This window comes from Musa acuminata, chromosome BXJ2-4 (genome assembly GCF_036884655.1).
Source record: "Musa acuminata AAA Group cultivar baxijiao chromosome BXJ2-4, Cavendish_Baxijiao_AAA, whole genome shotgun sequence".
Classification (NCBI taxonomy): Eukaryota; Viridiplantae; Streptophyta; class Magnoliopsida; order Zingiberales; family Musaceae; genus Musa; species Musa acuminata.
This window is the reverse complement of record NC_088341.1, coordinates 38358822-38381782: the sequence shown is the minus strand read 5'-3', so window position 1 is coordinate 38381782 and position 22961 is coordinate 38358822. Positions and strand designations below refer to the sequence as shown.

At 41.2% G+C, this 22961-nt stretch overlaps 4 protein-coding genes across 7 annotated transcripts; 3 read left to right on the top strand and 1 right to left on the bottom strand.

Annotated features, from left to right (window-relative positions):
* The first annotated feature begins 1383 nt into the window (after positions 1-1383).
* On the top strand, positions 1384-2762 carry LOC135610750 (heat stress transcription factor B-2c-like). Its single transcript, XM_065105628.1, has 2 exons — positions 1384-1758; positions 1851-2762. The coding sequence occupies exons 1-2, from the start codon at positions 1495-1497 to the stop codon at positions 2640-2642; spliced, it is 1056 nt and encodes a 351-aa protein (XP_064961700.1). The 5' UTR covers positions 1384-1494; the 3' UTR covers positions 2643-2762.
* Positions 2763-3945: 1183 nt separating this feature from the next.
* LOC135610747 (protein DWARF AND LOW-TILLERING-like) lies at positions 3946-6234 on the top strand. The gene is made up of 2 exons (XM_065105626.1): positions 3946-4072; positions 4145-6234. Exon 2 carries the CDS (start codon positions 4149-4151, stop codon positions 6087-6089), a length of 1941 nt encoding a protein of 646 aa, XP_064961698.1. The 5' UTR covers positions 3946-4072; positions 4145-4148; the 3' UTR covers positions 6090-6234.
* A 1829-nt stretch (positions 6235-8063) lies between these two features.
* On the top strand, positions 8064-15544 carry LOC135610746 (E3 ubiquitin-protein ligase BIG BROTHER-like). 4 transcript variants are annotated; one of them, XM_065105615.1, is made up of 8 exons: positions 8064-8221; positions 9422-9583; positions 10619-10853; positions 11297-11358; positions 11447-11491; positions 12297-12418; positions 13916-14021; positions 15308-15544. In XM_065105615.1, the coding sequence occupies exons 2-8, from the start codon at positions 9455-9457 to the stop codon at positions 15341-15343; spliced, it is 735 nt and encodes a 244-aa protein (XP_064961687.1). In that variant the 5' UTR covers positions 8064-8221; positions 9422-9454; the 3' UTR covers positions 15344-15544. The 4 variants fall into 4 exon arrangements, with proteins under 4 accessions (XP_064961687.1, XP_064961685.1, XP_064961684.1 ...); XM_065105613.1 differs by having other exon boundaries at positions 8065-8221; positions 9428-9583; positions 11294-11358; XM_065105612.1 differs by having other exon boundaries at positions 8065-8221; positions 11294-11358.
* Positions 15545-16514: 970 nt separating this feature from the next.
* Positions 16515-22742, bottom strand: LOC135610745 (uncharacterized). The gene is made up of 10 exons (XM_065105611.1): positions 22584-22742; positions 21596-21700; positions 21357-21493; positions 21207-21273; positions 19973-20025; positions 18160-18214; positions 18005-18079; positions 17275-17392; positions 17068-17114; positions 16515-16975 (listed from the first exon to the last, which is right to left on the bottom strand). Exons 2-10 carry the CDS (start codon positions 21674-21676, stop codon positions 16868-16870), a joined length of 741 nt encoding a protein of 246 aa, XP_064961683.1. The 5' UTR covers positions 21677-21700; positions 22584-22742; the 3' UTR covers positions 16515-16867.
* Between the last annotated feature and the right edge of the window lie 219 nt (positions 22743-22961).

Below are 22961 nucleotides of genomic sequence, written 5' to 3'. Positions count from 1 at the left end.
CCTTACTCCTCTATATTTTAGATTTGAAGCTTTTATATTAAGGTTCAAATTCTTCTGTATTTTAGCTTCAAATCATTAAGCAATAGAGACAGCTTCTACCATATTTGATCTACCAGCAACCAAATATAGGTTTCATTTTTATTTTTTTTATACATATATGAGCTTGTACAGAATTATATTTACTAGAAACTATTCTTAATTTTTTTTCCGTAGAGTCTAGCGACCGACTCCAAATAATTGAAAAATATGGCTTGTTACTGTTATAGTCTATAAGAGTTTAATGGTTGAAAAAAAATCTATATAGTTGACCCTGAATTGTCAAGAAATTACAATTTGATTAGCTCATGAAAACTTTTTCTATGCCAGTAGGGAGGCTGAAATATTAGTCATTGTTATTTATCATCCAATATGTCTACTAAGAGACTTGACTCTCCTAGTGACTTCTTAATGATTTTTGATTTGAGATCTGCATTTAGTTATTATCTTTAATGATTTATTTTCAGCGCAACTTTTGTGGCAAAGTTATTCGAAGTTGCTTTACATAGACAAGATGCATTCAGATTCTTTGAGCCGTCGCTCTCCGGGGGGTGGACATGCCTCTCCTTTTGTAGTGCTCGTAAGTCATCCAAACTTGCTTTATACTCTCTTTTTTCTCTTTTGCCTGATCTTGAAGTCATCACACACACAGTTTCTAAAGAACCACCTCTTTTTGTCAAATGCTTTCATGATTATGATTACTTGCATCACAAACACTTTCCATTGACCAAAAGCATTAATTCCATGGTAACTTTGTCAAGATAGTCTAGATGAAGTATTGATCAAGGATTTATGTCATGTCCTATATTGATACATCAATTTAAGATCTTATCATGCATCTTATTGATCTGCTGTGCTACAATTAGAATCCAAAAGCAAATGGCAATGTATATAATAAAGAGATTCTAATTGTGGCACAATAGCAGCCATTTGTTTAGAGGTAGCTTGACGTTGGAATGGACCGCGATGGAGACGGTTGTAATTTGCATGGTAAACACCTTGTTGCACACCATCCCTACGCTTGCCTTCCTAACCGCGTCTCGCCCCGTTGTTTCCGATCTGAACTCTTGAAAAGATCCGAAACCTGGTCCTTTCCTACCTTATCGGGATCGTTGTGCTCGACCCATGATCTGTCGACACGCGTCCGTAGCCCTCCTCTTCTTGTCGAAGCTCCCCGCACCCTTCCCGCCACCTGTCTCCATCACAAAAAGGCATCACCGCGCCAGTGAATCATGCGCCGTCCATCTCCCCCTCCGATATGGCCGATCTGCCCCCACTGCTCTACGCCACCCCTTTCTTCCGCCTTCCCCCATTTAATATTATCCGGAACAGAACCTTCTGGAAGCGCCTATAAGGTTTCCGCCTTACCCGGTATTCCCACCCTTCCTTTTCTTCCACCCAAAACTTGGTCTTCCTTCCAGAGAAATCGAGAACCTTTCGGGTGGTGATCCGGCGGCGATGGCGCCTCCGCCCTTGCCTTCCGCCGCCGCCGAGAAGGCCGCCGAGCAGGTGCCGCCGGATGGACAGCGGTCGCTCCCGACGCCCTTCCTTACAAAGACGTACCAGCTCGTGGACGATCCGTCGGTGGACGACATGATATCGTGGAACGAGGACGGGTCGACTTTCGTGGTGTGGCGGCCCGCTGAGTTCGCCCGCGATCTCCTCCCCAAGTACTTCAAGCACAACAATTTCTCCAGCTTCGTCCGCCAGCTGAACACCTATGTCGGTCCCGATTGCAAGATTGGATTTTTTTTTTTTCCCTCTTCGTGGTAAATTTCCGGTTTTTATTGATTTTTCGGAGATGTATTTGGTAGGGATTTCGGAAGATTGTGCCCGATCGGTGGGAGTTCGCCAACGATTGCTTCCGAAGAGGCGAAAAGCGCCTCCTTTGCGATATCCACCGCCGCAAGATAACCCAAGCCGCCCCGGCCGTGGCGGGGCCGGCCGCGGTGTCTGTTCCAGTAAATCGGGCAGGGTCACCGGCGAACTCGGGGGAGGAGCAGGTCCTCTCGTCGAACTCCTCTCCCGGGCCGCCTCCTTCCGCGGCCGCCGGATCCAGCAGCTCGGTGGAACTGACGGAGGAGAACGAGAGGCTGAGGAAGGAGAACACGCGGCTCTCCCGCGAGCTCGCCCAGATGAAGAGCTTGTGCAGTCACATCTCGGTCCTGATATCGAAGTACGCGGACGAGGGCGGCGGCGGGAGGGCGGCGGAGGCCCCGCCTCCGCCGTCGACAGTTCTGGAGCTTATGCCGGCGAGGCGAGAGGAGGAGGAGGAGCTGGAGGAGGAAGATGAGGAGGAGGAGCTGCAGGAGGCGGAGACGGAAACGGGGATGGAGGTGGAAGGGGCTGTGAAGGCGGAGGAGATGACGAGCGCGCGGCTCTTCGGGGTGTCGATCGGAGGGAAGCGGGCGAGGGAGGAGGACAAGGCCGAGGATCCAACGCCGGAGGTGAAGTCAGAGCCGTCGGATCCGGCGTCGGACACGAAAGAGGACATCTCGCCGGAGCGCCATCAGCGGTCATGGGTGGTGTATTGCCCTCGGCCGGTGAGGAGGGCGTGCCATGGAGCCGAAGGGGGTGTTGGAGACCGGGACGGATCGCTCACGTGACTCACGTGACGACAACTGGACCGCGAAGAAGTGTGCAGTTGTAGATCTAATTCGTGCTGTGTAGAATGCAATTTTAGCGGTACTAGATTAATAAGTGGGGGAGTCCAAAGATTCCATGTGCGTGCAGGTGCTTCTTTCGTTCCATCGCACGAGTTGTGAGCCGCATCGATGCACCAATAGCTTGATCATCTGTGCACGTGTTGATTGATGCGTTGCTGACACGGTGACTGATGATGCTGATGAGGATGCGTTGCTAATACGATGATGATTAGATTTTTATGTGGGACGACAGACGCACGCACAGAGACTAAGCAGGGAAAGCATTATAAAGATAAATTCTCTATATTGCGGTTGGACATACACCATTTATTCATAACTTACATAAGTCATGTCAGTGATACGCAATCCTTATTCGCCACAAAGTATAATAGTTGTTGCTCTTGTTTGCTCTCAATTGACACATAACTGTCTTGTTAGGCAAAACACGTTCTTAATGGAACCTATGTGTTCCATTATAGAGAGACACGGCTCGACCCAAACATCGATTTAGGAACCCAATCGAAATATTCGTCAAATTAGGAAACTAATCGTGCAATTTCCTCAACCATCAATTGCGAGCACGTCGCCTTACGCGTCAGTTAATTACTAGTCGGACTCCTACCGACCGGTGTTGGTAACGCCGCAGGCGATCCTGCGTCGATCCCCTGGCATCGCAACGGTACCGGAGGAGGCGCACGTGTGAGTCACGCCGCGCGCGGTACAGTCACCTGCCGACGGTCCATGCACCGCTTCAGATTCCCCGCAACGGTCATATCGGCAACAGGCCGTGATTATTACCCCAACGGTCGAAATGGAACGCGCTTCCTGTCCGTCCGATCCGAATCGGACGGTCGGCCGTCGTTAAGCGGGCGCAGTCCCGGGAATCCCACCTCGCTGACCGTTGGCGTTTTTTCCCTGGCCCGGTGAAGACCGTGGCACTCACTCACCCGGCACAGTAGCAGAGCAGCAGGAGGGAACGGAAGGAGGAGCAGCAGCGCGGAAGAGGAAGAGGAGGAGGAAGAAGGAGAGGAAGAACAAATCAAGAATCTTATTTGTTTTGGTTTTTGCTTGCTCGGATCATGGAGGTGGCCGAGATGCCCGGTGGTGGCTCAGAGGATTCTTTGATGACCAGGGAATCCGCACCAGCTTGGCTGTGGGATGTCCACGGCTCCGTCGTGATCGGTTCCTCTATGTGATGATTTCTGATAAAGATTTGTTCTCGTTTGCTCTTCTTCTAACTATTCTTTGATTCTTTCACAGAGGTTTCCCGGTCTTCCAACTTGGTCTCCAAAACTCCCGTCTTTCTTTCCAACTTCGAGCTTGTCCTCTGTTTTCTTGGGACTGAAAGATCCTTCTTTGCCGCATTCTTTGATTCTTCTGAGTTCTTGAAGGTAACATTTCTTGTAGAAAGATAGGTGGAGGTTGCGTCGATTTTATCTGAACGAGAACCAGAGTTGGAGCAGGAGGATGTTGGCTGGGTGCTCGTCGACGCTGCTGTCGCCGAGGCACAAGTTGAGGATCGACGCTTCCGTGCAGTTGCAATCGTGCCATTTCCAGCTGCAGGACAAGCATTGCCATCCGCAGCAGAAGATGGGCACCCAGCGGCTCGACCTGCCCTGTGGCTTCTCCTCCCGGAAGGACCCCCTGCGGATGGCCCTGTCGGTTGAGAAGCCACCGCCGGCGGAGGCCCGGCGGAGCAGTTGCTCCTTTAGGCGCAACCCGGTGACAACTTCCTCCATGGCGGCACAAACGCCCTCGTGGGGAGGGATTGATGAAGGCCACGGCAGACCCTGGGATCGGAGGAGGAGCTTGAAGAGATTCCACGAGAGGGGTTCGTGCGACGACGACCGAGCCAAGAGGACGAGGACCGGTGGCGGAGTCTCGGGATTAGTTGAAGTTGACGGCGAGGTGTGGTTCCCTCGGTCCACCCAAGAGCCTCCGCCGGTGGAAGAGGACAAGGTGTTTCTTGTGCCCAACGCAGCAAGCTTTCCGCTTCCGGCCTCCACGAGCCATGCTTTGATAGGAGGATCCGCTGGTCCCGAGAATGATGGCCTGAGCCCAGGCGAAGATCCAAACGACAAGTCGCAGTCCGATTCAAGTACGTCGTCGACCGCATACGCTTCTTCTCCTGAGCCAACCAAGGATTCTTCAGGCAATGTGGCGTCGAACGGGTCCCGGATGCCTTCTTCTTCGGGCGTCGCTGGTGCAGCAGGAGGCGAAGGAGAGGGTAGCTCGGCGGAGCAGCAGGGCCTCGAACTCCTCAGCTTGCTCACGTCGTGTGCGGAGTCCATTAGCTCGGGAAACTACGAAGGCATGACCTTCTTCTTGGCCAGGCTAGGAGAGACGGCCACCCCACTGGGAACCCCTCTCCATCGAGTGGTCGCCTACTATACCGAGGCCTTGGCGCTCCGAGTCGTGAAGCTCCGCCCCCACATCTTCTCCATTGCTCCACCGAAGACCCTCGTCCACCCGACCGAGGACGACGACGCCGTAGCGCTGCGCCTCCTCAACTGTGTCACCCCAGTCCTGAAATTTCTCCACTTCACCATGAACGAGAGGCTGCTGAAGGCATTCGAGGGAAGAGACAGAGTGCACATCATAGACTTAGACATCAAGCAGGGCCTCCAGTGGCCTAGTTTACTCCAGAGCTTAGCTTCCAGGCCCAGTCCTCCGAGCCACCTCCGGATCACCGGCGTCGGCGAGTCGAGGCAGGACCTCCAGGACACAGGCGCCGCGCTCGCAAGGCTGGCAGAGTCACTCAACCTCCCTTTCGAGTTCCACGCAGTGGCGGACAGGTTGGAAGACGTGCGGCTGTGGATGCTTCATGTGAAGAGGGAGGAGTGCGTCGCGGTGAATTGTGTTCTGACGATGCACAAGGCACTCTCCGACGAGAGCGGCAAGGCCTTCATGGACTTGCTGGGCCTGATAAGAAGCACGCGCCCGGAGATCGTCGTCATGGCGGAACAAGAAGCGAAGCACAACGAGCCTAACTGGGAGACGAGGTTCTCCAGATCACTCAGCTACTACGCGGCCATCTTTGATTCCATGGACTACGCTCTGCCCAGGGACAGCCCGGCCAGGATCAAGGTCGAGCAGGTGTTTGCCAGAGAGATCAGAAACGCCGTTGCATGTGAAGGGGGCGAAAGAACCGAGCGTCACGAGAACTTCGATAGGTGGAGGAAGCTGATGGAGGACGGCGGGTTCAAATGCCTGGCAATCGGAGAAAGGGAGATGCTTCAGAGTCGTATGATACTGAGGATGTACTCCTGCGACAAGTACGCCATAGACAACCAAGGGGAAGAAGGTGATGGACTCACTCTCAGGTGGTCAGATCAGCCTCTGTACACAGTCTCTGCATGGGCTCCTACAGATGTTGCAGGCAGCTCCTCTACGTCTCAACCAAACTAGTGGATTCCTCCTGCATGACTTGGTTCTTCTTCCTCAACAGGTCTCATACAGACATATTCTTTATACTCTTACAGACATGAAAGGTCCATTCTTTTTCCACTTACAAACCATATAGACATTCTTTTCTGGGCTTTTTCTTCTTTGGTGATTCTTTAAATTCTTTTGTTGCTGAAGCTCATCATTCATGCTACAGAAGTCAGAAAATGATTGTAATTTGGTTTAGTTAGAATATGAATGAAGAAAAGATGTTAGAATATTCTTTGATTATTTACTACAGTGTATCTTTTGTCATCACTTCATATTGATTGCTGTAACACTAATAAATGAATAAGAGCAGTTGTTTCTATTTGTCTTGAAGCTTCACATGCCTTCTTTTCTGGTTCTGTGATCAGATGTGGTGGTCTCATATATAGGATATGCTGATCAGATTACATAGAAATATTATCATCTTACAAATCCTATAAATTGCAACCTGTTCCATTCATTGGCCTGAATCCAATTTTAGAACAAGAATTGTCAGTTTCTCACTCCTATCCTAACCTGTTCCACAAAGTGGTATGTCAGCCAAACTAAAGATCTTCTTTTTGGATCATCCAATGAAAATTATATTGACACATGATGCTTGAAATGCTCTCTTTACTGTAATTTCACTACACATGACATTCTTACAAGACAAGAAATGATGGAAAATCTATGAACGGCCTGACAAGTCACCTATCAGATATGCTATTAGTGAGCTACAAAAAGGCATGTTTCTTCTTATCTTCCAGAGTACACTCTGTTCAAAAACTCCCATGTTTTTTAAGTACAAGCTAAAAAGTAGAACAGATTGTGCTAAAGAAGGGAAGAAATGATGGAAAATCTATGAATGGTCTTAGAACTCAGTCACCTATCAGATATGCTATTAGTGAGCTACAAAAAAGCATGTTTCTTGTCTTCCAGAGTACCAATCTGTTCAAACACTCTCATGCTTTTTTAGTACAAGCTAAAAAGTAGGAAGAGAAACAGATGACTAAAGCCTTGGAGATGTTTATTGTGTTGTAACAAATAGAGAGAGATCAGTTCTGTATAACCAGTTAGCAATAAACATTGTAATAGACAACTGCACAGAGCAGATATTATCTGAGTGGATACACTCCCCTGGTTAGATTGATTCTAATTCCAGCTGACACCTTCATCCATCCATTAATTACATTGACCAAGTCAGTCATTTGTTTTTTAGATCATCCCATCCCTTGATGCTTTCATCACTCATGTGGTCACTCATCAATGAGCTCAAGACCATCAAAGGATTTTTTTTGGTACTTGGTTGACAGGATTTCCATGTGCTAGTCTCATCAATCTTGAAACAGCAGAATTATGGCTGTGGACCAGTCTTTCATGAAGTCTGGTTTCTTCTAGGAGAAGGTAAAGGAATGGTACCCTGACATATTCCACAATATGTTGTTTTCCTGATGTTTAGACAGTTCAATCAGCCATAATAAATGCTCTTATGATCCATCATCATTCATATGGCTACTAGAAGACTCTGGTGGTCCTGGTCAAAATTAGTACTTGGCACAAAGATACAGAGGGAGCCAGAGAATGGCTATGAACATGGGGCATGTTCTTCCTCACCTCAGTTGTGTAAATGCATCACATGATTAATCTTATCACCTCCTACAATATACAATAGACAGATTGTTGACCCCCCCCAAGTCGTCTTCTTGGATTTGCTTCAATCCCAAACTTGCTCCCATGGCCACAAGATGATGACAGAAGTGGTCCCAAGAAGAAAGACTTTGACTTGGCAATGGTCGTCTCTTGGAAAGTGCAATTGGAACGGACGGCCAGCTCGGGTTCGCCGAGACACGTCAACAGGGGCATGGAGGACGAAGTCCAACCAGGGGGATCACGGAACCTATCGGATGGCGCCACGCAGGTGGCCGGTGCAGGGCGGCCACGGTGGAAGAAGCCAAAGGAAGAGCGAGTATCTTCCTTTGAGGACGCGGTGGTTCCCGCGGCCCACTTGACGCCCGCCGTCCGCCACTCTCTCTCTCTCTGTATATATATATGTACATATAAAACCCTCACAATTCTTCTACAGGGAGAGGGCAGAGCGGCTAACAAGAGGAGAAGACCCATCAGACAAGGTGAGCTTCCTTCTCATCTAAGTTCCATCCTGAATGATCTCCGAGTCTTCAAGAACAACTGATTGATCTAAAAAAGTGAATTTGATGCCTTCTTGTGGTGTCATCTGGAATTCCTTTTCTTATTTTTGTTGCACCAATCTTTGTTTCTTGGGTAGAAGATGATCACAACTTCGTTATAATCTTTGGTTCAACTATTAGATTGGTTCTTTAGTTGGTGTTTTCTTCATGTGATTGATATGTCAGGAAGCAACAATGAGTTAAAAAGGCTCAGCAGAAAACAATCAAGAAAAGGTTTTTCTATATTTTACTTTGGAATGTGCAGCATCCTAATTGGTTAATTCGTTTGTCTTCTCTTTTCTTCTTGAGGAGTAAGTTGGCAGAATTTTGTGCTATATGAATACAAATCGATTTGGAAGATGAATCAAATAGTTCGAATCAAGAACATGTCTGAGATGTTTTGCAGAGGCCTTTCATCATAGGTTTGAACATCCAGAGCATGGAAGACCTATTCTCAACTGAAGGTTAGGTTATCCCTGCCAAATATTTGGGAAAATACTTTATCGAGGTATGTGTATGGAGCCTTGTGAGGACTAACAATCACTAGAATAATTCTCATTCACACCCAGGGTTCGAACTTTCTTACCTTATGCAAATATTTTACCGATTAATATTGACAAATGATACTGCCAATTTTGAGATACCGAAGTATAACTTTGCATGAAACCAGGATACTACGATTGTATGCATAAGCTGGATTAGAGAGTATGAAATTATTTAGGAAAGACTAGTTGATTACCTCTTTGTTTCTTGTTGTTGCTTTTTAATCTGTCATCAAATTTTCTCCTCTTCCTGATTCGATGTCAGAATTGATTGAACCCTATCAGGCTTTTTCCTTTTCATGTTTGCAATATGGTTTTCACTGTGAGGATTAATGTAAATATGGCAGTTGTATATTTATTTATAGGTCTCAGGTTGCCCTCTCTTTGTTGGTGTATAAAACTCATTTTGTACTACATACCATGTCGAGAAAGACTAATAATGTCTATGTAAATCGACTTAACGGTGAAGTTACTGTATAATATTTCTGGTGTTGTAATCTTCAAGTATACTACATCACGGAAGGTTCTTTTCAAAACTGAGGTGCATGTCTTTTTGTGTCACTTATTGCAATTGATAAAATTTTAGCTAATAATCCTTCAGAACCAGGGGGGACCTTTGATCAAGGTGGCCATCATGACGATGGAACATCAGATTGTTGAGAAGCAGGATGTGACAATTCACCGTCTACACACTACGGTACCAAATGTCTCAGAAGAGATCTCTGAAGAATTTCTCCTGGATTTTGATGATCTTGCAGTTCAGGTGGGTCTTCTGCTGACTTCTATTTTCCCTACTTTTAGATTGGTTACTCATGCATGGCATCTAAGGTTCAGCCATATATGGTTCACAACTTCATATATTTTATCTCCTTGTCTATGAGGCTAATCTAATTTCCCTCCCTGACGTAAAACTATATTTAATATGCTATACTCAATCCTATATTGGACTACTATTATTGTCCATTGCCAAATGTAATGCATCACAGAAGACAATCCGGAGGCTAAAATGTCCATCACCTTGCCTCATCCACTGTTCCTATTCTTTCTCCTGTTCCTCTTATTGGTGGAGATGTCTGTCCTCCTGAACTTAATAAATTTTTGTTTTGAATTTTTTAAAAAGGAAAAGATCATAGAAAAGTTAAAAACATTGACCTATGGAAAAGAGAGTTGATAGGGGCATGTTTTCTTCTTCTTTTTTTTTTTTTTTTTCCTTCCCTTGTTTTCTCATTTTTCAAGGGAAACCAGACTGCAACAGATATTAGAAGGGGAAACATTTACATGAGCCTATTCAGTCCAACAACCCACACCATGGGAATGAGAAAACTCTGCAGTTTCATCATTTTTAACACACAATTGGATCAAGAAGGTCAACCTGTTGAACCACTGACAAATCCAGCCTCTGAGAAAAACCTGATATAATTTTTTTTTCTAAAAATCATTGATCATATAGCTCATCATTGTTTTTTAGATATATAATTAGAAAATAAATGCAGATATTAAGAAGAATTGTTTTATATATCAGTGCCATGTTTGTGCCTGGATTTTTACCCAAACTTTTGGATTACTTCATATTCTGCCGAGTCTTTTAGAAAGCAGACTGGCATATGAAATTATCTTCTTACTTGAGAGACACTGCAATGATGGTTATTATAGTAATCAGCTAAGTAAGAAACACTATAATGTCACTAATTCGTGGTGCAATTTTTGCGGGGAGGAAACCTAATAATTTGATGTTCCACAGCTTGAAATGAGTTGGACTTATGACCAAGTAACTTCTTCATGCAACTATTCTCTGCAGGAAATCGTTTATCAGTCATTCCAGAAAAATCCTCATGAACATCAATGCCATGCTTCGGTTAGTGAATCTAGATCCAATCATGAGATTGGCCAGAGCAGTCATGGTGGCAGCAGTTCAGTGACCACTGATATCCTATTACAATTCACGTCTGATGAAGCTATAGCTCAGCAGTATGAAATACTGGATAATTTGCCTGCCGATGCATCTTTCAGCGCATTAAATCAGTCAGAAGCTGGTGAATTTTTGTTCAAATCTGCCTCTAAAAATATCAGATTTAACTGCTTACAGTATTTATGATTTCTATTCTTATGCTGCAATCTTAGCAATGGCAGAACCAACTGGTTGCTGGTTCTATGAAGATGCAGGGGATTTAAGCATATCATTACAACCATGAAATTTATGAGGATAATTCTCTAGTTTGATAGATGAAAAGCTATATTTTGTTCATTAAAGAGAAGAATAGTACTTTATTACTTGTATGAAATCTAGAAAAGTTTTATAACAGTATAGTTGGTCCTCCTAATAAACAGGTTTTTACATAATTACATAGTGATTATATCATAAAAATAAAGTTTTCTCACATTATTCATAATCTTTACTTTATGTAATAATTTTTGTCATATTATTCTCAAAATATTATTTATAAAATAATTTATGCTCATATGATTCTTATAGCAGAAAACATTTCAGAGTCTTCCACCATGAATGGTGGATCTTCTTCTGCCGACTCTCCTGGACAGGTTCATTGTTTTTCCTTCCATCCTTCTTTATAATCACAATTCCTGGTGTTGCATCATGCATCTGAGGTAATTGATTTGCGATATGCAGGACACAAGGCAAGACAGCATTGACCCAGATCAAATGTCTTATGAGGTATGCTAGTCTGTGTTCGAGAGACCCGGTCCCTTGAAAGGCTTCGAAATTTCCTTTACATGCAAACATCTGTTTCTCAGGGACATTTCTGGCTTCTAAATTGATTTTGAACTTTCAGTTTGTTTTCAGTGGGTGTAACAGCTAACATGAAAGACTGAAATTAAAAACAATGTATTATTACCGATTCTAAAGAAAACATGGAGAAACCCATCTTTCCATTTAGACTGTTATATTAGCATGTCCTACTTGCAGATGATATCTAAAAGACTTGGAACTTCTATAGGTGGATTAGCTGGACTACATAACTCTGAACAATCACCTGGACATCTCTAATCTTGTTTGATAATATTTTCTTGCTGTGTGATGCTCAGTATTGTTGTGCATGTTTGATATGGACTCTGTGGTGTTCTGTATAGGAAGAAACATATAGACGACACTGAACAATTCCAACCTACAAATTGGGAGAAACTCGTCTGTTTGCAGTTGCCAGATTACAGTCATGAATTTTTAGCAAGTGATTACAGACATGATTGTACATAGTTAAAGGTTCAGACATTTTCTACTATCATATAAGACACGTCGATCTCCAGCAAATGTGATTGTTGAACTGACCATTCAAGAATTTAGTTTAGGACCTTATTGATAGACTCTACCAAAAATGGTTGGTGAACTCTACCAAAAATGGACGGTGCAGACTGTCGTTTTAGTTTTCATTTGCAATGATTCATCTAATTAATTGTCTACATCTTTTAGATATATGTTATATATTCCTCAATTCAACTGAACTCTGATCTACTGTATTTAGCAATTGCAATCACTAGAGGAAGAAGTGGGTAATGAAAGCAGAGGGTTGTCAGACGAGCTTATATCTTACCTGCGAGATCTAAAGCACAAATGCGGGTTCTTCTCAAAAGGCAAAAATGAGGAGTATGTCTATAGATTGGATCCTTGATTTACTCTTTGGTGGTTTTATATACATGTTTGAAGCATTTTTGTGAACTGTGCTACCAATATTAATGGATATTTTGTTTCTTATAAATTTTATATGATGATCATAGGAATTCTAAACTGCACAAAATAAAACAATTCTGAGAAAATATGCATATATTCATTGTTGTATTCGTGTCATGTTGTTGTGTCCTCTAACATGATCTGCCATGTTGATGTGTCTGTATTGAATCATGAATCATGTCTGTTTTCTATGTCAATGACCATGCTTCATAGGATATCCTAATATTCATGAAGTGATAAACACTACATGGACACATGTTCTTGTTAATTTCACTCCTTTGAATGTCACTTTGTTTCCCTTTACTAACGGATAAATGAGAGTCAAAAGGAGCTCCTAGGAAGACAACCTGAGAGAAAATAAAAGCAAAAAGCTAAAGAATTTGACCTTTCTGTGTACATGTATAATTTGACCTTTAAAATAATGTACAACCAGATATGGACTTTGCAGCTTATTTGCCTATTGATCTGTATCTTAATTTTTCTTTGAATTGCAACATTGAACTCTAAATATGCTCAGAAAAATGTGATACCAATCATAGTTTTTTTAAGGAAACTCATTAGGTTTTTTGAAGACATACATATATTTCTTATTTCAAGTTATGAAGTGGCCTCTGATAAAACGAAGCCAGATTTTGTCATGCAGCACACAATTACTTTAGAACTGGATGACCGTTTCTGTAATATGCACTTAGGTAGAATCCTGAAGAAAGATTGAGGCCTCAATCATTTCACCTTTGCACGTATGTACGTATATACACTGTTAGAATAATTCCTACATATGCATTCAATGGAGGAAGTCTCAAGTAGTTTAAGCTAGAATATGATATGGGGCTAGTATTTCATTTTCTTGATCTAATGCTTCTGAAAATGTTGTGGCCAGAATTCTGAATCTCAAGTAAAAGTAAATAACTAAGATAGTTGATCTAGAAGTTGCATCACTTGGCTACAACTAAAACAAAAATCAATCAGATCTTGCTAGGGAACACTTCACACCAAGTAACAACTCCTCTCTGAAAGAAAAGGAATGCAGTAAAAAAAAAAAAGGTTTTGTTAAGTGACAACCATTTGAATTCTAGTCATGAAGGTACATCAATTGGCATGATCAAATATGCTTGCTCAAGTAATAAAATCTCGGAAGCATGACACAGTAAAATGCTTATATATGTTCACTACTGATAACTCCAACAAATGAGCAAAATAAAAAACTATTGTAGTTGATGCAGTTGTGATATTTCAAAGTAGGTTTGTTTCAATTGGAATAGATAAGAGTTCTTATGTATATTCAACAAACAAAACAAAATTCTTTTGGTGGCATAAGCACGGGGAAATGATTGTAAAATGTTCTTTAAAAAGTTTGTATGCTTTCCTATAAATATTTCTTTTAGAATACTAACAATGACTTCTTTTGTGCAGATGTGTCATTTGTAAAACGAATTATAGGAGAGAATGGTTGATTACGTTGCCTTGTAAACATTGTTATCATTCACACTGTATCATTCGTTGGTTGGAGGTCAATAAGGTAAGATGTTATATGACATTGCTATAAGTATCACCTGCCTTTTAGCTGTGGTTAAAGAAAATTTAGGTTCATTTAAATTGCAACCAAACATGTGTATCATTCACAATATGTTAGTCTACGAAGGGAGACTTTTCAGTCTAGATTTAGCTGTACAAGAAAACATCAAATTCAATGCTGACCTGAAACTTGAACTGGAAATGTTTTGATGATTCTGAACACTAACCAAAGGAGTTTTACCCAACCAAATAGTACTCTAGAGTTTAGAAGTCCCTAAATTTAGTCATCATTTAGTTATTAATGAAAAACAAGAAGTCTTTCTGCACTTCAGAATAGAACCTTGCAGCCAGGATTTGCTCACCTGATTGTATTACAGGACAACAGCAGAATCTGAACTCTCTCTCTGTGACAAAAACACAGTTTTTGGCAAAAACAACCCAGAACTGTTGAAAATCCTATAGGAGGCCACAAGCATCTGGCTCAGTTGATTGACCTATTTTTATATGAGCCGTAGAAAAATTCATTATTGACCATATGACACCACATTTTGGATTCATTGTAACAGATTGTTCTATATGTCTAGTCCCAGAGCAGTTACGTTTGCAACCTATCAAGCCTTTATCTAGAATATCAGTCCATTCACATCCCATGTTTTGGTCTGCATTTTGTCTATGGTTTAGATAAAAAGAAGATATAAAAGATATAAGAAGTGAATTTTAAAAAAAAGAGTACTATAAAAGACAACAACAGCACCACCAAAGGTATAAAGTCCCAACTATTTGAGTCGATTACATGAATCTTTTACCACCATTGAGATCAGTCATATCTTTAGTTAAGTTAAAACTTAAATGTACTTAAAATTTTCATTTATAGTTTCTGTTAAAATCTTTTAAGATCTCCTCTGACCCTTCTAATACAACTAATAGTAATCATTTACCTCTTCTAGCTACTGCACTAGAGTAGTTACAAAAGAAAGGGGCTAAATTGACATGATTGAGCTTTGAATCTACCTATCTCAGCAGCAGCACTCAGATAATAGATGAAATATTGCTGCAAGTGAAGTCTATATTTTGGAAAGCTAAACACATTTTCTCTTGGTATGGAGCATAAGCTTTTAGAGCTTTCATATGGTAGAATGTAGCATAAGAAATCATTGCTATCGCAATGTCAACCATTAGTTCATCTAGCAGTGTCAAGAAACTAAGATACTTGTCATCTATTATGCATTCTGCAACATTGCCTGAAATGTTAAGGTTTGTATGTTAATGAGATATTTTTTGCATAATCAGGCATGTCCCATATGCAAAGAGGAGGTATTCGGATAATATTGACATTGCTGCAAAAGAATGCCTTGAAACTGAGGACTCAATGAGCCATGATGTGTAGATCACCATGTAATGAATTACTTTCTGTTGTATGTGGTGCCAAAGAAATCTCACCAAATAATCATACTTTTGTCATGTAAAGGGGATGCATAAAAACCTGATTCAGTTTGGTGGAGATGGATGTCAAGCTTGTTCGAGTAATGAGTGTGTTGTTTTTGTGCTTTGACTTTTTTTTTTATTAGCAGAATTATATCAATGCTTATGCTTATCGGCTTCTAAGAAATTGGTTTTTGTGACAAATTTGCTTAAAACAATTGAGCTTGGTGGAGATGGATATCCACTTGTTTGAATAATGAGTATGATTACATTTGTGTAGACTTTCACATTAGCATAGTTGTATCAAGGCTTATGCTCATATGGTTTATGTATAGAAGCTTGTTCATTCAGAAACAACATAAGTAAAAGAAAAGAGCAATAGGTTGCCAGATCTGATTTAAGAAAATAAAAGAAAAAAACAACGTCGAGCTCTCTTCCCATCCATTTAGAAAAAGAGAGAAAGAAGCCAACAAACAATTCTATTCCCATCCATTTAGAAAAAGAGAGAAAGAAGCCAACAAACAATTCTATTCGATTTCCATTTATCGAGAGAAAGAAGCCAACAAACAATTCTTTTCGCTTTTCATTTTTTGAGATACTCGATGTTTTTCATTTGTGACTCGAATAATGAAGATTTAACTCGTGGAAACAATATTAAGACTTTGTACTAACTCATGAAAACAATATTAAGACTTTGTACATTATCTCTCGTTCATCGAACATAATATATAAAGTTCGCCCCAAGTTATCGTAAAAAAATTATTTTTCATTTGAACATTCTTGATGCTATTTAGGAAACAAATAGTCAATACTAGTCTTTTTATGGAGTCGTTTCATTTATAGAAGTTGGCTGAAGGCATCAAGGAAGATGATGGGGAATCGAAATCCCCTACCGTCATCAACAACAGCAAAAGATCATAATCTTAATTAGATGGAGACCATCCGGTCTCTGTTTGTATTTGCTGCAGGTGAGATCCACTTTCTTGATCATGAGCAGGTTAATAGAAGCTATAACAGGTCTTGGAGAACAAGCACCATTACATGACACGGGAAACCACCATAAAGCCACACTAGCTAAAGAGAAATGGAAGCAATATATACATAACAAAAGGAGATTTAGTGATGTAGTTGCTGCTTGCGATTGCTAAGAATTCAATACAATTCCAATTCCAAAGAACTAGTTTTGGCATCTTGACAGGCAAAGCAGGCACCCATAGTTTGCAACATATATGACCAACTATCCAGATCTTGTTCTTCTAAAAAGAGGATAATATCAAACAAGAACAATTCCGGGCATTCAAGCAAACAAGGCCCCGGCACGGCCCTGGGCATCACAAGATCCTGCAGAATGAGCAGTAGCAGAGAGTTCTTTCGGGGTTGGGATGGAAATAAATAGAGCACATTGACTTTGAACAAGAGCACAAGCCTCTATTCTTGTGCATCATTGCCAGATCTGCGGTAGGGCATGTAACGGTGGTCCTTGGAAGCATTTTTCTTCTGCCTCTTCTCAATGTAAGAATCAAGCTTGCCTGCAGCCTGTGATGTACTCAAGAAAAACGTGGAAGGCAATTAAGAAAATTGTAATGTTTTCAGACAAACAGCCAAGGTTAAATGGGAAAAGATAATACCTTGAGTTCATTGTACTTCTGTATCAGTTTTCTTTCTCGAATTTCCGCTGCATAAACAAAATTCAAGTTAGATGAGACAAGAAGAAACACAGAGCATAGGAAGACATGCACACTTGCACACGCACAAGCACAAGCACACAAGAAATATCTGACTGTTGTGCACCTATAGAGATGCAAAAAAGAGACAAAATGAGCATGTAGACTGACATTTCTTCAAGTAATACGGTTGTTTCCCACGTTTTGCTGCTTCTCTTTCTTTCTTTATATGCTCAGACAAAATCTCAGATTCAGCACTCTTCCGAGGACCTGATTTTATCTGTTTATCCTGAATAACCAAAGTTGTTTTAGACAATGATTAGCCTTTCAGGTCATCCAAAATGTAACATAGATAATTTCAGCAGATATGATTAGCACAAAATTCCAAATTTCAAGTAAATTGTGCACAAGAAAATGAATTTGTAAAGCATTTTCGACCATAAAAACACACCAATCACAGAGAATATTATGTTGCGGACTAGCACATTCCATATGAGGTTAAATCTGGATAAGAACTGAGGCCTCTGCACTCTAGATAGAACTACTAATACATGGTCTTGTTCTTAAAGATGGCCTTCCACCAAAACCTTGACCTTGTGATTCAATATGTGAAATGAGACTTGGGTTCTCAGTCTATAGAGCAAGGACACAGAAGGAAGCAGGAATAGGATCACGAGTGAATGACAAAATCACGAGTGAATGAATTTTTGTCACATCACGCAGTTTGAGGTTAGCAATCAAGAGTCTACAATTAAGATTACACAAATGTGCACTTGTTTTATTCCTTTTTTTAGGAAAAAAGCTGAAATGAACCATTACTAAGATGACAATAATATCAGCAAGTAAATAAACAGTGAAACAATGAAGCAACATTTAATTTAGACTCTCAGTGAAGACGTACAATCCAAGAAAGATGGCTCTTTAATTCCTCAACTGCATTTGGGTCTTTTGACTTCCTGATCAACTTTTGAAGTCTCTGCAGACATCCAATGGCATTAGTACAACTATCTATCATTCAGTAATAATTTGAAAAATATGTTCATCTGAAAAAGTCACCTCTTTCTCTGCAGGAAGTTCAACCTCAAACAGAAAACTGTACCGTTTTCTAAACCTGGTATTACAGCAAAAAAACATAATAAAAACATTTAGTTTGTTAAAATAACAGAAGAAAGCATAATGTTAATGAAACAACTAAAATTTAGAGGAAAAATAATGTAACAGCACAATTATTGAGTTTACTTTTTTTACCATTTAGTGATGTATCCATTCAAACGGTACAACAATAAAGGAACCAACTCGGAAAAAACATGTGAGAACAGGAAACACATAAGAAGGATACATAAAGAAAGGAAGCATCTTAATTAAACATATTTAATGTTCAATTGACTAGGTTATTTTCAACAAAGATACCTCGACACCACCTTTGAAATATTGTACATTGTTTATTACAGTTTATAAATTTCTGGAAGGCACATTCCACCCAATTAGCAATATACAATAATATTGGCTTGAAATTCGTTAGCGATCCTCAGATCATTCTCTATTATAATATGGGGTTTTGCCATTGTTTTTCTCCTTTCACTTTTTCTTGAAGAAATTAAAGCTGAACTCTTAAAGAGAACAAGGTTGCAAATCCTAACTTGAACCATAGGTATCACTCAAAGTAGCACAATAAAAAGTCACAAAATTAGCATGCGTATACTCATGCAAATTCGTTCCAGTTGTCGCACTTCTGAACAATTAGCTTTTCATCTTTGTCAATTTGTAAGAGTCAGTTCACTTTTTGTTTCATGATCCAAGAAGTTCTACATGGAACTTGTCTCACAATCTATGTTTATAAGTGCTGAAAGAATCCATTTTTCACATTTAGGTATCATAGAGTAAGCGGCTGCAAATGATACATATATAAAGAACAAACGTCCTCACACTCAGTATAGTCAAATTACAGCAGTTATGCAAATGCCTGTTAAATTGTCTGACACAATTCCAGAACAAGATACCATCTCATGGAGCTCCCACATTGCAAGTAACTGCTTATTTCATGTGCACCAGTAAGCATGAACTATATTCAGGATCATGTCATCAAAATGTTACGACATTGGCAGCATCCTCGAGTCCATTGTATATGCCACACGCATTAATGTAGGGTCTTTGTTAACATTTTTTAATATGAAGTCACAGTTCAGTGAGTTTACTAAACAGGATAATTGTAAAGATACAGTGGGACAATCAATGTATTAATTTATCAGGATATGCTGAATCCAAACAAGTAACAGACCATAGTATTTTTCTTTCTCCAAGTATAAATGGTTTCGGCTTGATGGCCTGAAATTGATCATGTTCTTAATATAAGTAGCTTCAACATTTAACTAATTCATATATGTCAGATCTATCAGCCTATATACTTTTATTTTGTAACTCTTGTTTTATGTTCTATTAGTATTGGCAAAATTAGTTGAATGAGGTGAATCTTTCTTTTATTTCTCATACAACTCAAACAAAATAATGCACAAAGGGAGAAAATGATGACGTAATCAATATGATGACATAGCTGTTGATCATTCCTATAATCCAAATCTTGAAAAATTTTCCAAATGATCTAACTGACTATTAGAAAAGGGATTACATTAAATATGTTCATTGTGTTCTAGGTAACAACTGGTGTGCTAAAATCATGAGTAATATTTTCTGAACATTTGTGCTTAAGCACGTGGACCAAAATGCACACAAAAATTATATATACAATCAGAAAGAACATCTAGGATACTGGATAAAGCTTATTCCATGGTACTTGAAACCTCCCCCACTCCCCACACACAAAACAAAAGAATCGCCAAAAAGGAAAGAAGGAGAAGAATAAAAGGCATACCCATCTGTGTCAAGAGTTCCACATAAAGATTCAAACCGTGGATCTCTTACGACCTGCAAAAAAATGATGACCACACTTAAAACAATAGATAAAAGTGAGTAGTTCACTAAACTGCAACTTATGGAGTTGTGATGTTATTTGCAATTTGAAGAGTTTTATTTTATTCCAAAAATCTCAGTCAACCACTCTGAGTTTTTCCCAACATATGAGTCCAATATTTGCCCCTCAAAAGTACATTATAATGTCATAGGCTATGATATTTCCTTCTCAAATTTCCAATGGCAAAGATAATATGGTATTCTAAACAGGAACTTCTAATAACAATTTATACTAGGAAGTTAAAAAAACAATCGCATGTAACCAAGAACTCATGCCAAAATTTCTTACAAACACCATCAGCTGGTTAAAAGAAAGACTAAGAAGAACTATAAGTAAAATACTAGTATCATGTGGTTCACTTTCAGATAGTGCTTTATGGGAATCAATACAAGGTACAAACTCAAAGTTGCTCATAAATAATTGTAAAGCATTAAAAATCACAACAATACAAATCTAACAGAGTAATCATTGTTGAACTAAGACAAAACAGAATGACATCCGAATATCTGTCCTGAGGGGCTCAGAGGATTGGTATTTGGCAAATCCGGTGTAAGCACTAGGACAAGTTAAAGCATTGGTTATCTGAAGCAATTGCTTTAATCAGTGAGTTCTGCTGCTGTTGGAGATGAAATTTTAATGTATTTTAAAATGCATTTAACAAGTGCAAAAAAGCATTTTAAGACATCATTCTAATAGTCCTTTAAGATAATTCATAATGGGACAAGACCAGTATCATAAGAGTGGCATAGTCACAAAGCAGTATTGACAGTGTTGCTCACACAGATATGGAAGCAAATGCATAAGCATGACAGGGTTAAACAAGTAACTTCAGGTGATATACTGACGATCCATTCCCCGTAACATACTGTAAACCTACCTCTCTTTGGTGTAACACCAAATTTCCAGACTGTACTAGCACAGATGTCATGCTGTGTAAAAGTATTGCTGTATGTACACATTTTATATGCTGGCATCTCATGCAGATAGCAGGGTTCTGTAACACCATGCAATTGACTATGGCGTGGCACCACCAATACAGCAAAATAACATATCCGACTCCACAACTGTACTTCAAATGACATCAGGCATACTTCTGAATATGTGAATATGAAACTCTGGTATCACAAAAGCTCACCTTTTTTGGTGCCTGGACGACCTCCCTAAACCTCCCAACTCTCACTTTGCTACTCATCTCCATTGGCCTATTCAACAAAGAAATTCCAAACCAATGTGTATAATCAGTACCAATCAATTACAAAATACAAGAAAAAAAGAACTGAGATACCTATTCTTGTTAGCACGGCTGGGCTTCAGTTGTTGATTAAGCTTAGAGGCATGGGAGCCATGGGAGCCATCAGCCCGAGCTCTTTGGAGATCTTCGAAGGTTATATCAGCAAGCTCGTGCTCCAACTCCTCCTCTTCCTATTAACATAAAGAAGATCAATTAGATGAATGAAGAAGATTTGGAAGACACGAGGAATAAAAGGTTTCTCGAATGAAAGTGAGCGTTCACTCTTCTGTTACCTCTTCAGAGGCCTCTTCATCTTGTTTGTTGGGCTCCCTCCTGTTAAGAGCGCTAGAGAACATAAATTTCTCAGTTCCCATGGACACTCTGCCTTTTGATGTGTTCTGTGCAGGAAAATCTCAATGTTAGATTCTTTTAGTTCTAATTCCTGAGTAGCTTAATCTGAGGCAGACCACCGCAGAATCAGTATAGTCAAAGGCGAGAAGCCGTAAATGGTGCCAAAGGGGCCAAAACATCGCACTAGGCGCTCGCTCGGGCGACATGAGGCTCTCCCGATTATTAAAATTTTAAAAATATATATATCATGACTAATGGATATAATCATTAAAACAAAAAATAACACAAAAGGACCAAATTACATTGTTCAAATTTATATTATAAAAACAATTAACGTAGTAGTAGGAGGAGGATGGAGAGGGGGTTGTTGGGTATGGGAAGGGGTTCCCCTCAATTGGGAGGGGAGCAAGGATGAAGGGTGGTCCGAGGAGAAGGAGAGGGAGGAGGAGGTATGGGAGAGGGTTGCCGACGGTTGGGGTGGCTGTCTGATTGTTGTCGGTTGAGTTGCTGTCAGTTGGGTGGCAGTGGGTTGTTGTCGGTTGGGAGGGGAAGAGGGAGGAGGAGGAGGCTGTTGGGGAAGCTGGCGGGCGGCCGCAGCGAAGCGAAGGGGGAGAAGACGCTGGCCGCGGGGGTGAAAGGATGATACGGAGAAAGCCGCTGGCGTAGGGAGGAGCAGGAGGCTATCGGCGCAGGGAGGAAGAGGAGAAGACGGCGGCGAGCGTAAAGGAAGAGACAGGGGTAGACGCCGGCCGCGGGGAGACGAAAAGAAAGAGACAGGGGTGTGGCTACGTCGAAGGTGGAGGCAAGAGGGAAGGGAGACGTTGGAGGCGGGGGGAGGGGAAGAACGCTGAGAGAAGGGGGGGGAAGACGCTGGCGGCTACGGCGGAGTGTGCGACGGCGAAGACGGAGGAGAGAGAGATAGAGATATACCGACGACAAACCCGCTGGAGGAAGACGCTGCTGCCGCCGCCGTTCGTTGTTGGAGAGGAAGCTGCTGCCACCGCCGTTCGTCGATTAGGTTTCCACGGGTCGTCTCGTCGCAAGTGTGCGCCGGTTTGTGTGAAGATTCGTTGATCTGGTTCGATCGAACCGGATCCAGTAGACTCGATCCTGTCCGATTCGAATCAGGCGGTCGCCTGAGCCGCCCAGCGCCTACGCTCAGGCACGCGCCGCCCAAGTGAAGGCGCTGTGGCCCGCCGATCGGGCGCTCGAGCCGTGCGTCATCAAAGCACCTGACGCGCTAAGTGCTCATCAATATAAAAATAATAAAAATATATATATAATTATTAAAATAAAAATTAGACATAA